This window comes from Megascapheus bottae, chromosome 6 (assembly GCF_031878675.1).
Source record: "Megascapheus bottae isolate mThoBot1 chromosome 6, mThoBot2.hap1, whole genome shotgun sequence".
Classification (NCBI taxonomy): Eukaryota; Metazoa; Chordata; class Mammalia; order Rodentia; family Geomyidae; genus Megascapheus; species Megascapheus bottae.
The window spans coordinates 45230512-45246870 of record NC_143514.1 but is presented as its reverse complement, the minus strand read 5'-3'; the positions used below and the strand labels follow the sequence as shown (position 1 = coordinate 45246870).

At 39.1% G+C, this 16359-nt stretch overlaps 1 protein-coding gene across 4 annotated transcripts in view; it reads left to right on the top strand.

The window, feature by feature from the left end:
• Window positions 1-16359, top strand: part of Fggy (FGGY carbohydrate kinase domain containing) — a 635483-nt gene that overhangs the window by 326439 nt on the left and 292685 nt on the right. For all 4 annotated transcript variants that reach the window (XM_090333735.1, XM_090333733.1, XM_090333734.1 and 1 more), the window contains one exon: window positions 7418-7506. In XM_090333735.1, coding sequence (XP_090189861.1) covers window positions 7418-7506 — 89 coding nt within the window. The remainder of the gene's footprint in view (window positions 1-7417; window positions 7507-16359) is intronic.

Below are 16359 nucleotides of genomic sequence, written 5' to 3'. Positions count from 1 at the left end.
CCTTCCCGTCCTCACTTCCCCTCACCTCCCTTCTTCTATTATCCTCCCTTTTCCTTCCCTTGCCTTCCCTTCCCCTTCCCTCCCTTTCTTTCCTCTATTTTCCCCTCACCTCCCTTCTTCTATTATCCTCCCTTTTCTTTCCCTTCTCTTCCCTTCCCCTTCCCTCCCTTTCTTTCCTCTATTTTCCCCTCATTTCCCTTCCTTTCACTTTCCTTCCTCTACCTTTTCTTCCTCTCCTCTCTTTGCTTCCCCTCTCCAGATAGACACTCTCCTCATTTCAAGAGTAGGTTGTACAGTGCCCCCAAATGCCTCCCCTTCCCTTCCTCTTTTCCCTGCCCTCTCCCCTTTTTCCTTTGTTTCCTTTTCTTTTTTTTTTTTTTGTACTGGTGTTTGAGCTCAAGGCCTTGTACTTACTAAAGCAAATGAGCCTCATTTGCAGATCCATCTTGCTTTATTAGTAGTAGTAGTCATATTAGTATTAGTATATAGGGTCTTTAACTTTTACCCAGAATCTATCTGGACCACGATCTTACTTATGGGTTCCAGTGTAGTTAAAACCATAGATACAAGCTTCAGTGTTCAGCTTATTGGTTGAGATAGGGTCTTAGTAACTCTTGTCCAGGTTGGCATCAGAACTTGATCTATTCAGTCTCTCCCTCTGAAGTATGTGGAATTGCAGGCATAAGCCACTTTTTTTCATATATTTTTTATTGTAATTAATAGAAGGGTTACATTATATTCGCCAGATAGAAGGTGCATTACTTCACATACATTGATACCCTTTCTCATGTCTTGGTCCCCATTTCCCTCTCCCCTACTCCCACCCCTCATCTTGTTTTCCCCCCTTCTCTATCCAATTTCAAATAACCAAATACAAATATATCCAATATATCAGATAACAAAGTGAGATACTGTAACAATATGAGATAACCAAGGGACAGCAGAAGAGATGAGAGATAACATAGTAAATTAAGGATAACAATCACTCATTATATATGGCTTTTGTTTCTGTATCCTAGAGGTCCTTTCATTTAGCGTCATACTGTATGGCCTTATGTATCTAGGTTTTGCTCTATTACAAATCTCTGCTAGGAGAGCCCAAGGTTTCTACTGATTATGACAAATGAGGGAAACCATTGAGCCTGTGTTGCATAAGCCACTTTTCAAAACAACTTTTAGCAGTGATTTTGTTTCTGACCAGTAATTAACTAATGTATATGGGTCTTATATCATTCATATATAGAAATGCTTAATTCATAATATTGTTAGTTGGAATTAACTGAAGTTTCTGTCCATTCTTGCATTCCTCCAGTAAATGCTAGTTCCTTTCCTCAAATTAACAGCTATATCCATTATAACACATGGTCACTACTTATATTCGTTACTAAACTTACAGATCTGTGTAAGGGACAGACTATATTAATCTGTTGTTAGAGCTAACGTCAAATATTTTTCAATGAAATATTTAACCATGTATCAGTGTGTATGAGCCCTGGCTTGTAACCAAACATGTGCTAGGTATGATAGGTAAAGATGAAAGATAAAAACCTCTACAAATCCTTGACAAAATATTCAAGTCATTCCTAGAAGGAATATTTCTATGAGTTTGGATGGGATGGCCCCTTATAAAGAAAAGTTCTCATCTTGTCCTATTGCTTGAGTTATGAAGGAACTGCTTATTTGCGAACCTATTTCCTGCTTAGCAGGACATAGGGGTGGAACACTGCAAAGGTTGCATCCATAAACAGCTGAGGCTGGACATACACCACCAAGTAAGCCTTCATGAAATGCTATTTTGGGCTATAAGAACACTTATCCATGATGGCTTGGGGATGTATAGAGTTAGGGAGAAGGGCCTTTAGGGAAAGCGAGAGAAAGGGGTATCCACACCAGTCAGTTTGGCATTGATGCTGGGCTGTCCTCAGATGTCCCAAGGTACTCCAGTTTGATGGAGCACTTTTCCCGTCGCAGCGCCCATATCCATTGGTGCTTGGCAGCCATTCAGCAGTGCAGTGCTGACCCAGGAGCCCACGCCAGGAAGTGAATGAATCCATTTTCCAATTAAAATGAAACCTCTCCAAAGGACCTGCTCACCCTTAGAGGAGAAATTTATCTTCCTGGCAGTCAGACTTGGCTAGAATATGTCTCTTCTCCTGAAACAGACTGAGAAAAGCCATTAACTTGAATGAAAAAGGAGAAACTGGGACAGTTCTTCTTCACTACCTCATTAATTTATCCATTCATTCCTTATTTTCATTTCCACAAACTCTTATTTAGCTTCTACATATGCTCATTCTTCATTGATTCATTCATTCACCTAACATTACTCATCGTCTATGTATTAGATATAATGCTGATCATACAAATAGAAAAATTATAAAAAAGTACCCAATAGTTTCTGCCTTTGAGGAGCTTTCAGTCTAATAAAAGAGGCAGGAAAATGGGATCAGGTAACTGATTGGGAGTAATGTGACAGGGATGTTCATGAAGTTTTATAAGAAGCATCGAAGAAGCATAAACTTTAGCCTTAGTAGAGTCCAGTGGAAGTTCATGGAGTAAAACCAGCGTTGATTCCTAAGTGATAAGTACATGCATGCATAAACACATACACGCACGCACACACACACGCACACACACACACATGAACACCCTTGTTGGTTTTATTACTCTGGAGTGCCTTGACTCATTTGTGGGATAAAGAGATGTGAACTCTCATGAATTTATTGGGAGTTTACACTAGAAAAAAATGATTGGATGTAAGATATAAGAATTAGAAGACAAAGTAGAAGATGATTCTTTTGGATATAGAAAACAAGGAGGAGGAAGCTATGGGGGAGATAACAGATTCTGTCTGATTTGTTGAATAAGAGGTATAATGGGACATCTCAGAAGAGAGCTCGAGAGACTCAAAATTGACTGGAATTGAATCACAGGAGTGATTAGGATTTCCTGGTGAGGATAGGAACAGAATGCAAATCCTCTGTCTGAAGCACAAACCCTGGGGCACATTTGAAGGCCCACCAAAAAAAGTAGGCCCTGATGGAAGGAGAAAAGAAGTGATGAAATTGGCATGAAAATATACAAGAGAATGAGCCTTCACTTTTTCTTTTTCTTTTGCTAGCCCTGGGACTTGAACAGAGGGCCTGAGCACTAACCTTGGGTTTTCTTAAGTCTAGCGCTGTACCACTTGAACCACAGCACCACTTCTGGCTTTTTCTGTGTATAGTACCGAGGAATCGAACCCAGGTCCTCATGCTAGGCATGCATTTTACCACTAGGCCAAACTCCCAGCCTGATCCTTCACTTTTCTACTTGTACATACCTTTGCTTCATTGTCTGTTCCTAGACTCTTGACTGTTTCCAAGGCTTCTTTACATGAGGACTCCCTTCCATAGACAGTGCCACCAACAAGGAGCCATGGTGTTAAGGTTTTACTGTGGCATTGCTCCTGTCCTCCTTGGCCTCATGCATTTTTAGGCTTTAGGGAAGCAGAAATCCAAACTAGCACTGGACTGGGCTTTATAAGTAAAAGTTTGTTTGACTGACTTTCCAATTATCTACCATGAAGTGCTGAAACAATTACAGCTCCCCTCTGAGTGTTATTTTGTTAATCTGCAAGGTGAGGTCTATGATTTCTTGCCTTTCGTGCCTCAAGGATTTGTACAGCTTAGATGAGATCATTCCTGTCAAGGGGCTTTGAAAAATATGAAAGTCTATAACAGCAGTGAGTGAACCTCATAGACTGATTTCATTTTTGTGCTCACAGCATCTTTTGAGATAGATACTAGTTGGGAGGCATTTGAAGAAACTGGGGATTGGAGAAACTAGTTTTCCTAAAGCTACATAGGTTATGGAGTAAAGAGGACAACAAACTCAGAACTGTCACACTTTAAAACTTTTGGACTTATTTTCCCCATACCCTGTTTGTGTTTTGCTACTATGTTTCATGGCATCACACTCCTGGGCAAAGTCAGCTTTGTTGAGTCTGATAAGTTATTAGGCAGATGATAAAGTTCTTCTGGTTGGAGATCACTTTGAAGTGTGGATTCTAAGTTCATCTTTCTGTATACTACAAAGCAGACAGAAGAGAAGGGAATGCATATAAATCTAACTTTTGAAAATAGATTATGCAGTGGCATCATTTCATTTTAGAAATAATTTACATGATGGCACAGTGGAACAAATTCTTTGCTATTGGACGTAATCAGTCTTGTGGCTCCAGTGTCTTTGACTTGACCCTTAGGTTTCAGCTTAAGTATCTTCTCCATGAAACTTATTCTAACCTCTGTAGCTCCAAAGACCGTTTTCTTCTCAGAACTCTATCTGTGATTACTCATTAAAAATAAATATATGGCCACACACAAAATATGATAGTTATGAAACTATCTCACCAAATCTTGGTGTGAGACTCATTACATTATTGTCATACATCATATTTCTAATTACCTTTTCATTGGTGAACATCTTTTTCCAGTTACCTTATAATTTTCTTTTGAAAGTCCCAGACTTTAAATTAACTTTATACCACTATCACTCAAAGCTTTTTCTCCCCATGAGTTAGACTTGTCTTTCGCCTTCCAAAAATTTGTCTTTTTTATATGGACTTAGGCACATGAATATATAATTTAGTTAGAACATGGAATGGGGACATTCTCAGCAAAGGTAACATCTGATCTAAATTTAGGTCTTAGAGGAGGTTGGTAAATGGAGAGGTAAGAAAGTAATTCTAAGAACAGGCACCAGGTTGAACAAAGGCATGGAAATATAAAAAAAAATTATGAGTTTAGAGGATCTAAAAAAATGAAATGAAGGCAGAATGTAGTGTTAGCATTTCTGGACATGGAATATTAGCCCAGAAAAACATTATAATGATAATGGCCAAGTCGGAACCAAGTTCTTAAGAGGTCTACAAACCATTTTAAGGAATTAAAATTTGATTCCAGGTCACAAGAATGTGTTGAACCATTTTAAATAAAGGAATGAAACAATAAGTCTTAAGTATTTAGAAAGATGGGCATTGTCTAGTAAGCACAAACCTGAGTGGATGTATCTGCTTTGAAACATTTCTGGTGTCAGGTCTTAGTCTCTATAGGTAGGAGTTTGAAATTTAGTAATGTTTTATTCATTCTGGAGCATTTCTGGTTGGGACCCACTCCATGCTTTCAGTATCATTTTTCTTTTAAACATGAAATCGAGTATGAAGTTTCTTCCTGAGATATCTTTCCTCTCTGGCATTTCTGATTAATTGAAAGTCTTGAACATTGAGTAAGGATGAAGTTTTGCTTTTTCTTCAGTAGTTGTTCTGAAAACCAACATTATGAATAGTTGGAAAGTGCCAGCAGGATTATTTCACTGGGGAATCAAGGCATTCTGTGTCTTCTCTTTATTCACTGATAACTGCAGATAGTCAGGACAGCATCTTTTTGCAATTAATAATGAAACACTTAGATGATTCTTCTTTGGGTTTCACCATTTCCTCATGGTGTTCTTAGACCCTGGTGCTATTGTGGTTTCCACTTCATTTTCTGTGTCTAGAAGTAGCAGGATTCTCACAGCTTCCTGAGACATTGCAGTGGGAGAGAAAGAGTAAAAGCATGCCTTCTTTCTGCCCAGAGGTTGGCAGGGCAGCTGGGGCCTGGCCTGGCCTTGAATCTTGGATGTAATTGCTCTATCCCCACCCTTTGCTGAGCCCTGCAGCTGTGTGAGCTTTGAGTAGTAGCCTCCTCCCAAGAAGTGCTGTGGTTTTATGAAGTAATAAATAATTTAAAGAAGGGGGGTGGGGTAGGGGAAACTGGTTCCTTTCAAGCCAGGGATTGCTTAGCTCAAAGGATTGTTATTGGAATGCAGAAATCATTAGTGCCAAGTCATACACCCCAAATCATTGCTGATTATTTCTTTTTCCTTTTTTTTTTGATGGAAAGATTCATTTTTGTTAGTTGCTTGGTAACTGAGTGACAGAAAAACTTAACTCATTCAGTGCAGAGATTTCTTGGTTTGCATGGTGTTAAGCTATCACATGATGAGATGCATACAAAGTGTATATGTGTGCTGAGTGTGTTGAGGGTCTGCTCTGTGGTTTTTTTGTTTTTTTCCTCTGTGTTCTCTAACACATATACCATTAGTGTATGGAGGATGGGTTAGACAGAAGTTTAGTAAGTTGCTCAAGATGGATGTCAGAGTCTCTTTGGTGTGTTTGGAAGGTCTTGTTTGTTTCATCTCTGCTGTCAAGAATGGCAGTAGTTTTCATCATCTTGTTTCCAGAGACTCAAACACACAGCTTCAGGAGGATTAGCGGCTTAAGTCCCTGTGGCACTGCATGTGGGAAGAGCACTCAGGTTAGAGCAGATGCTCAGGCTATCTTGAATGAAGCCCTTAGAACTTGACTCTCATTTTCTATGTTTTAACATCACTATTAAATCTACTTGAAACTCATGCTGAGAATCATGTGAGGTAATATATGGGAAACCTTTAAGCTGTGGAGAAAAATGAGAGGACAGTCACTGTCTTCTGAGGTAGGCCCAAGTGTTAGAAGAGCAGACTTAATTTGGTAAAATTGAAGCTGTTGATTTGGGAACAAAAGTGTCCTGGAAGTCTGGCAGTTGACAAGCAAAGCCTTTGTGAATCATGGAACTCAGTGGAGGAACACTCTCAGACATCCAGCATCTTAAAAAGCCAGGGGCGGGCTTGTAAGGCATGTGTCTTGTCACCCAAACTCTTTCCCTTTCCCTTTTTCTGACTGGTCTCTGCTTTTGCAGAGAAAACCCATGGTTTTTCTAGACCATGTATGTTCTTAAGAAAGTATCTTACTTCTTCAACTTATTGTATCTGGTTTCTCATCCTGTGGGGAGGTTGACTGAGGTCTCTTGCTTGGATAAATGGAGATGGTGTAGTTTCAGGAAGAAATGCTCCTGAGTTTCTCATTGCTTCTACCCCAGGAGGTCTCCTTTTGGCCAAAAGGATATACTCGGATTTCTTCATCCACAATGACCATCTATGGGGTTTAGGGGGAAAACAGGCCCTTTAAGTGAGCCTGCATGAAACAAAGTAGTTCTTTTCTTAGTATTATTCCCCATCCCTCCAATGTACAACTCTTCAGTGTTACTATCTTATTTTAGGTTTGAAGCATGTCCTCATATTCACAGGGAAGATGATTGCATAATCGCACAGAGGGCTTTCTCCTCCTTCCAGTTGGCAAATAGGGTTGAAAAGGAAATGGTCATTTTTGAGAGGATCAATAATTACCATCCTTTTATTTCCTATATAAATATTGCTTGTTAAAAAATCACACTGTAAGACCTTGAACAGATGTTTTCACAGATATTATTGGTTGTTTTTGTTTTGAAAATTGTGAAACATTATTGAAAGAGGAGAAGGCTAGAGAAAAGAAATTGATTCTGATATATATTTAATTTGGCAGAACTTAAGAGAGACTTGCTGGGATAAGGCGGGACATTTCTTTGATCTCCCAGACTTCTTATCGTGGAAGGCAACAGGTGTCACAGCACGGTATGTTAATTACAAGTTGAGTTTTATTTGTGCTCTTCCATTCTCTGTGTCTCTCTCTATATATTGCTTTCTTAACTGTCTTTGACTAGACATACTGTTTTTACATCTGCATGTGATTTTCCATACTTGGAACATCTTGAATCTATCTTCTGCCTCCATTGTACATGCTCATATGAGGCCTGGAATGTGGGTACCCAAGGTGAAGATCATTCATTAATACTGGATACATTTGAAGGAAACATGAAATATTCAGAGTGAAATTTGACTTTTTTCTGAAAACAATTTTTTCATGGTGACTAAAAGGAAAAGCAAAACATATTTCCCTGAAATTAGAACAGGAGATATATTTTTCAAGGAAGCTGATTTTAACTGGATGTGATATGAACTTATTTTGCTTTGTAGGTTATGTGTGTGTGTGTGTGTGTGTGCGTGTGCGTGTGTGTGTGTGTGTGTGTGTGTGTGTGCGTGTGCGCACATGCATACCACTAGTGGGATTTGAACTCACAAACTCACAGCCTTGTGATCTTACTTGACTTTTTTTTTGGTGGGGGGGCTCAAGGTAGCCAGTTGCTGTACTACTTGAGACACAAGATGAGGGTTTGGGCTTTTCTGTCTACGCTGAATTTGAACCATAACCCCCAGATTTCAGGTTCTGGAGTAGCTAGGATCAAGGTGTGAACTACTGGTACCTGGCCTTACTTTGCTTTTTATATACCTGAACTATACCATAGTGTAGAAGTGTGTGTGTGTGTGTGTGTGTGTGTATACACGTTTTCAACAAATACCTTTCATTGAATTATGATGTTAAAATTTTAGTATGTGCTTCATGAGAGACTTTACTAAATACTCAGTGAGTACAGAATTGTGGCTGTTAATGAACACAGTGGTTTTGTCTGTAGGTTTACATAGAGAGCTTGGTATGAAACTCTTAACTATGGCGATTCTGTTCTCTTGACTCAATTTCAGGGGGTCCCCAAGAGTGAGGTCTTCTCAACCTGAGAAGGATTTAGAATGTGGATTGTCCACAAACCTGTGAGGATAAGGATCAGTTCCCAGAGAACAGAGGATCCTATATACATGTATACAGAAAGTCCTGTACAAATTAGAGAGGCAGGTGTGGTGTTTTAAAGTCAGTATCTTCTGAGTGAGAAAATCCTCCCCAGTTTGCTTGCTTAACTTAAGGGAATGTGGGAGAAGCAGTACCAGCTCCCTTTTGTTCTCCTTGTCGGTCTCATCTTGTAGGGTTGAGATTGTTGCTTATGGTAGATTTGATAAGGGTGTGATAGTTCAGCATAATGGGCTTCCAGAAAGAGGCAGTAGAGGATGCATTTCACGGGCACTTCATTTGTCATGTCATTCCCCTCTCCCCACTGCACTTAGCATGAGAAATCATTAGCCCCAAGTGTCAGGGCCTCATATCATGGAGGATATCCATAAGATGGCCTCAGTAAACTTTTTCTAGTCACCCCTCTTGGGAGAGAAGACTCTAGAGGTGAGGTCCAAACTTTGTCCTATGCAGTATAATCAGTCACTTATACAGTTTTCATCCCTGGAAAGGAGACGGCAGCATATGACTGAAGACTTCCCCTCCCCCCTTCACTCCCCTTCTTTTCTCCCTTCCCCTCCCCATCTTCCTTTCCCCTCTCCTGCCTTCCCTCCCCTTTGCTATGAAATGTTAGATCATTTTAGCTAAATAGACTTCTTAGTCAAAGCAACACTAGTAGGATTATGAATGGCTTACAAACCTTGGGGACTCAAACTGGATCCAAGATGGAGGAAGAACTGGCTTTCTTTCTCTTTTGCTTTGGGTTTTGTCCAACCCACTACTTTTGACTTAGTTCATTTTTTTTCCTGATGGCTCTGAGTTTTGTACATTCTCATTTCCTGAGTGTATTGTGACACTCCAGTGTGGGCTTTTAGAGGGTATTCCTGGCTCATATGGACTTAATGAAATGGTATGCATATATCTACATTATGGAGTCACACTGTTACTTCTATTCCTTAATCATTGTGTTCCTGTGTACATGTCTCTTTGCTTGTCTAAGTCTCACTCTACTGTATCATAGGGATCATATACCTACCCGAAAGCTTGTTGTAAGTGGCAAGCCTGATTATAATCACCATGAGTCATTTATTAAAAATATAGATCTTTTGAAGTTTTCAGCCCACTGAGTCAGAATCTCCATAGGAGGCCTAATAAATATCCTTGGTGGTTATATGACAAGTACTAGGCAACACTAGGATAACACAAGACAAACTATACATGAAAGTAGTATTGAGGCTGAGGCACTCCATACCTGTGAGAGATTGGTCATATAATGGTCTTATGAATTTAGCCAGTTTACAGTTGAAGGACTTCTTGATTTATCAGACATACTTGGGCTCTTCCATCCCTGCCTGTGACAGTCTCAGACCTTGAGGAAGCAGAAAGTGTATTCCTCAGAAATGTTTTATTGGCCATCTAGTCATTCTTGCCATATTTTATTGGCTCTGCTTCTCGCTCATGACTCATTCTGTTTTCATTTCTACCAGTTAATAAGCTCCCTTTCCCCACCTGCCCCATAGTTATGAGCAAGTTCAGAGGCCTCCCTTTCAGTTTCTGACCTTCAGCAGCAGGCACCAAACTCATTTTGCAAAGGTGTTTGCCCTCTTCCCAGGTCCCCTTGCATCTTGCATTTTGCATTCTTCACTTCTGTTCTTTGCTCAGTAGCTTAGTGAGTCCTGTCTCCTTTTTCTGTTTCATCTTGCATAATGTGAATGAGCTTCCTTAACTGATGACAACACCTATTCCAAGAGGCCATTGCAAAGACAGAGATAATAGAAAATCTGCTAATACAGTGCTATAGAAACATTTTGAAGGAATTAGTTGTTTTGTTTTCTTTCTTCACTACTTTTGGCCAGAAATCTTTATGTTAAGTTTCTGACATTGTAGAAAGAGAAAAATCCTTGTGATTAATCTTACCAAGGACTCTGTGTCCTTCCATCAGGTGTTGCCTTCAGGAATCTGGAGGAAATTATCTCCTCAAGCTTCCTTTTCTTCTTTGTGAAGAAGTCCTCTCTCTCAGTGTTAGTAGTAGAGGTGCTGTGCATCAGTATGTTGCACATACTATTTAAATAATAAAGGCTCTAAAAAATACCAGCGTCTATCCTATCTTCTAGACAAGGGCATTCAGAGTCTGAAGTGGAATTCACCAAGGCCAAAAATCTTCAGGCAATAGAACAGCAACTTGGAATACTCTGGGCTAACGAGAGGCTCTGATTTGGTGTTCATTTGGCCCTTACATATGATTGTTTTGGGTGGCTTTGGTGAAATCAGTGCCAAAAGGTTAGAGGGTGTTTTTCTTTTTCTTTCTGTTATTCTAGTAGAGGCTAAGAAGCGATTGAATTTCACCTGACTTACAGCTTTCAAACTTATTTTTGGCAGTGACAGTGTAAGAAAGCCTCCCTCCCTTCTGTTCCCTCCCTCTCCTCTTCTCCCCTCCCCTCCCTTTCCCCCTTCTTTCTTTCTCCCTCCTTCCCTTTCTATTCCTTCCCTCCCTTCCTTTCTCCCTCTCTTTTTCCTTTTTCTCTTTTTTCTTCTCTATTTTCCTCTTTCTTCTCTCTTATCTTCATTCCCTCCCATTTGAGTCTTTTCTTGTTCCTCCTCCTCCCCCCACCCTCTCCTCTTTATTGTTGTTCTCATCCTCCAAAAGATTGCAGCTACTTTTGTTTACCCAGGTCAAAGGTCAGTGAGAAAAATCACCACCAGCCATAGGTCTGGTTTTAATGCAGCTGTACTCATTGCATTATATTACAGAAAATAATTACTGTAATTTTTAATGACAATGGTAATGATCATTTACTGAGTGCCTTCCTTTTATCTGTGCTAGGCATATTGGCAAATATTAACCCTATTAGTCGTCAGTAGCTATCCATAGAGCAGGTGGTGTTATTACCATTTTGCAATTCAAGCATAATGCTGAAAGCTTTAGTAATTTGCCACTATCTAGCTGTTGAGTGGGTAATTATCTAGAACATGAGAAATGGTTAGGCAACAGCTTAGGATACATGAGGCCCTGGTTCAATCCCCACAACTAGTGTGCGCATATATATGTGCGTGTGTGTGTGTGTGTGTGTGTGTGGGGGGGGGGGGGGGGGGGGGAAATACTAGGTTTAATTAGTTTGTGTTAACAGCTTTTTAGAAATGAAATGATTACAATTTTACTAATAGATTTGTCTTTAAGCAAGTATAAATAGAGAACATGGCACAATTAATGGAGTGGATAGATGAAAATGTGACTGTTGCTTGGGAAATTCTAGATGTTTTTCTAACCTTGAGATCTGAGAGAACTTTCTCCTCTGTTATCAAAATTGACTAGTTCTATAAATTATTTAAAGGTCATGTTCTATTGTTTACTAATAATCAAAAGTAGTTTCTGCTTTCTATTCCATCTGGAAAGGTTGTTCATATAATAGAGAAGAAATCATACATGCTTGAAACTGAGTTTCTTCTGTTATTAACATCTTCCATTAGTATAGCATGCTTGCCTTAATTAATGGCCCAATATTGCTAATTTATCGTTACCTGAGCTGCATACTTTATCTATTCCCTAGCTTTTTTTTTTAAACTAATAATCTTTGTCTGTTCCAGGATCCTATCATGAATAGCCTCCTACATCTACTCATATTTCATTGTATTTTACAGGACTACACATGCTTAGTGGGAATTATCACTCTTGTTGTGAGCCCTGATTTGTCAGGTTTCTCCACTGTGGTCCCTTCTAATCTGTATTCTTGGAGAGGAAGTCATTCTACAGAGCCCACAGTTAAGGACACTTCACTTTCTTGAGGGTAGAATTTTTGCATGCTGTTTTCAAACAGTCTGTACGCGACACTGTCTTTTTAAAGTTTAGTTATTTTTATGAATTTGGATTAACAACTTATGACCAGACTTCGTAGAAGAGACGCTAGAAATTTGGTTTAGAGGGTATGTATTAGCATTTCTGAGACATTTGGATGGCCTATGGGAAAACAGAGCTGAACTTTCTAAAATCTCGGGCTTATTTTCCCTGTATTATTTTATTTTATATTTATGTACATTTACTTACTTATATTTCCCTCCACTACAGTATAGTGTAGCTTCTCAGCAAATGATCTTGTTCTTCCTTTAAACTGTTGAAATTAGGGCTTTTAGAAAACTATAATCTTTTGGAAAATAACCATTTTTAAAATCTGTTTCTCTGTGTATTCTTGTGCTGCTTTTTCCCCAGTGATTACTTGCTAATCTGTCAGGAGTTGGTTATTGATTTTGTCATTTTCTAATTTCAATTTGTTGTTTCTCAATCACAGTAGCATTTCATTTGTGCATTCTATTTTTAGGATCTCAAACAGTAGCATTCTTCTCTACATTTTTTCTAACTGGAAATCTTTGCACAATACATTTTTTCAGCTTGCTGTGTTCTTTGTTTTGCTACAATATATATCTGATTATAAACTTAAACAATATTCTATTCTACTAGTTTCACATGCTTATATATGTTCTGCCAAAACTTTACGCTTAAATGCAATTGCTATAATTTGGATCTGGAATGTCCCCAAAAGCTCATGTGGTAAGCATTTGGTTTCTGGCCTGTGGTGCTGTTTGGAGGTAGTGAAACCTCTAGGTGATAGATAGATAAGTGAGGTCACTGAGGATATGCCTTGAAGGGGAATATTGAAATGCTTGCCTCTTTCCCTCTTTCTTTGCCCTTCAGCAGTCATGAAGTGAGAGATTTCTTCTGCCATGTGCTTCTGCTTCCAGCATGATGTTTGGAATTTCCATAGATCCTAAAGCACCATGGTTAAGTGATCATGAAGTAAAGCCTCTGAACCTGAGCCAAAACAAGCCTTTCCTCCTCAAAAACAGATTATCCTTAAGTATTTTGTTACAGAAATTAAAAGTTCCCTGGCACCAGTATCTTATTTTAATTTGTATCTTTGATATTCACTGTAACATGATCACTCTAGGATACCTACTTTCTCCTATTTAATTACAGTGCCATTTATCACCCTTTGGGTAATAAATATTAATCTTTATGAAATGCCTTTCAGGTATCCTGGTAAGGGAGTAGGGTGTCCCTTCTCTTCTTTGCCATATGCATTCTGATTGATTGAGGCCACATATGGGTAAATGGGGGATGAAATGCTATTCTGTTATCTCAGAAACTACTCTTTCACAGCTAACATGTAGAACTTCAATATCCTGAGTAATTAAGGCAGTTGAAGTCAGCATCTCCTGCACGTTCAGGTGTTTGTATGCATATATGGATGTCAGGTAGGTAGGAAGACCATATTTGGGACCTTACTCCATGATCTAAATGTTTATATGCTCCAGCTGAGCTTACTTCCACAGCCAGGGAATACCAAACCCACTGCATTAGGGTGTGGAAAGTGACACAAGAGTGATATTGCTCTAGGCAGCCCCATTTAGTCTTCCACACGTTGACCCTTCAACGTGGCTTATAGTCCATCAGCAACATGATCATATGAATTTTCCCTGTCCACTTGGAGAAAATTAAGAGGATGGGATACCACATCAGTTGTGTAAGCTCTGGTGCCACTCTGAGTAGAGAGATCACCTTGGGCAGAAATCTCATCCTTCCCGAGGGCCAAGGTAACAGCTTGAGAGGAAGGGAGAACCTTGTACACTAACACCTGTTCCTGGGAGTTTGCTCCCATCTACATTCTTTCTTCAGCTCTTCTCCTAGCCTCTATTTTAGTTACTATCCAGAGAAGACTTGATTTACACCAAAGGAGCTTTACTGAGCTATAACTCATGCATTATACAGTTTTTACATTTAAAGTATGCAACTCAATAATTTGGGTATATTATTTTTAGCAAGTGTACTAATTGATAGAAATATATAACATGTATCACCTAAAATCTGCCATTTTAACTATTTCAAGTATCCAATTTAATGGCACTGATAATAGTCAAAGTGTTTTGTAACTATTGTAAATATCTATTTCTGAAATATTTATGACCTAAAACTCTTTTTATTAAGCATTATCCCTCCACCCCTACTTCCTTGTTCCTGATAACCTTTAATCTCCTTTCTGTCTATTATGAATGTGCCCATTCTAGGTGTCTCGTGTAAGTAGAATTAGACAATGTTGTTTCTTTTGAGTCAGGCTCATTTCATGTATTATGTTTTCAAGGTTTTTCTGTATTGCAGCATGTGGATAATTTCATCCCTTTTTATGGCTCAGTGATATTTCACCGTACACACATGTTGCATTTGTTCGATGTTCCTATTCTGGTTATTGGGAATAATGCTGCAGTGAACATTGGTGTCGTAGTTTGTTTTCTATTTTTCCCATTGTTTGTATCTGTTATGATCTTCCCATTCTGTGTATATTTTTTCTTTTTTTTTGTGGGTCATGGGTCTTGAACTCTGGGCCTGGACGGTGTCCTTGAGCTCTTCAACCCAAGGCTACCACCCTACCCCTGGGCCTGGGCATTGTCCCAGGGCTCTTCAGCTAAAGGCTACTGCCCTATCCTTGAGCCAAGCCACATTTCCAATTTTCTAGAAGTTAATTGGAAATAAGAATCTCAGGCTTTGAACCTTGATCCTCAGATCTCAGCCTCCTGGGTAGCTAGGATTACAGGCAGGAGCCACTGCACCCAGCTTTTGTATCTTTTTTTCTATCAGGAATAATGCCACAATGAAGCTGGTGTCTTAGTTTGTTTTTTGTTGCTCTAACAGAATATCTGAGACTGGATAATCTGTTAAAGAAGAGAAGTTAAACTGGGTCACAGCTTACATCTTCTCTGTTTCTGATAAGAATCTCATACAATACCAACTCATATGTAGAAAAATACAAGCATTACAAGCATGAGATAGAGGCTGACTCTCTTTATAAGAATCAGCTTCTTCAGTAACTAGCCCAGTGCCTTAAGACTTAAGAGCGTTAACCCAGAATTTTGAGAAAGACATCAAGATTGATGCTTTCATGATGTAATCACCTCCCATTAGCTTCTACTGTTTTTGTTGTTGTTGGTGGTTTGTTTTTGAACTCATGTCCTGAGTGCTGTCACAGAATCTTTTGCTCAAGGCTAGTGCTCTACCAGTTGAGCCATAGTTCTATTTCTAGTTTTTTTCCTGGTCTCACTGACCTTCCTGCCCCAGCTGGCTTCTAATTGCAGTCCTCAGATCTCAGCCTACTGAACAGCTAGGCTAACAGGTGTGAACCAGCAGTACCTGGCTGGCTGCTGCTGCTGCTGCTTAGTTGCTGTCATCTCTTAGTCCTTCCATGCTAGGGACCAAGCTTGTAGCACATGAGCTCTGGTGGGGAAAACCATAGCAATAGGATATAAAAATCCGTTCAAATTTCTACTCTCAGTTCTTTTGGGGAAAATCTATAAATGGAATTGCTGGTTCATATGGAAATTCTTTGTTTAGCTTTTAAGGAATCACCACATTTTTCCACAGCAGCTATATCACTTAGCATTCCTACCAGTACATGAGAGCTCAGTTTCTCCGTATCCTTGCCAATACCTTTCTTCCTTTTCCTTTTTAAAAATTATAGTAATTGTAACAGGTGTAAATTGGTCTCTCATTATGATTTAATAGTTGCTCCTTTTTAAATTTTAGCAATCTCTGGATAAGGGAAAAATGGATTTATATCACTCTAGACATGATCTTTCTTGGTTAGGATTCTGTGGAAATGTCTTGATGAGGGTTCCTCAGGTGCTTTTATACAACTTTCTTTTTCCAGGGGAAAAAAGTAAAATTATTCTTAATGTGCTTGATAATAAAGCATCTTGATTTGCATTGTTGTATGATTTTATTACAGGCTGAATTCTCAGAACAGCATCATATAAAATGAATCTTA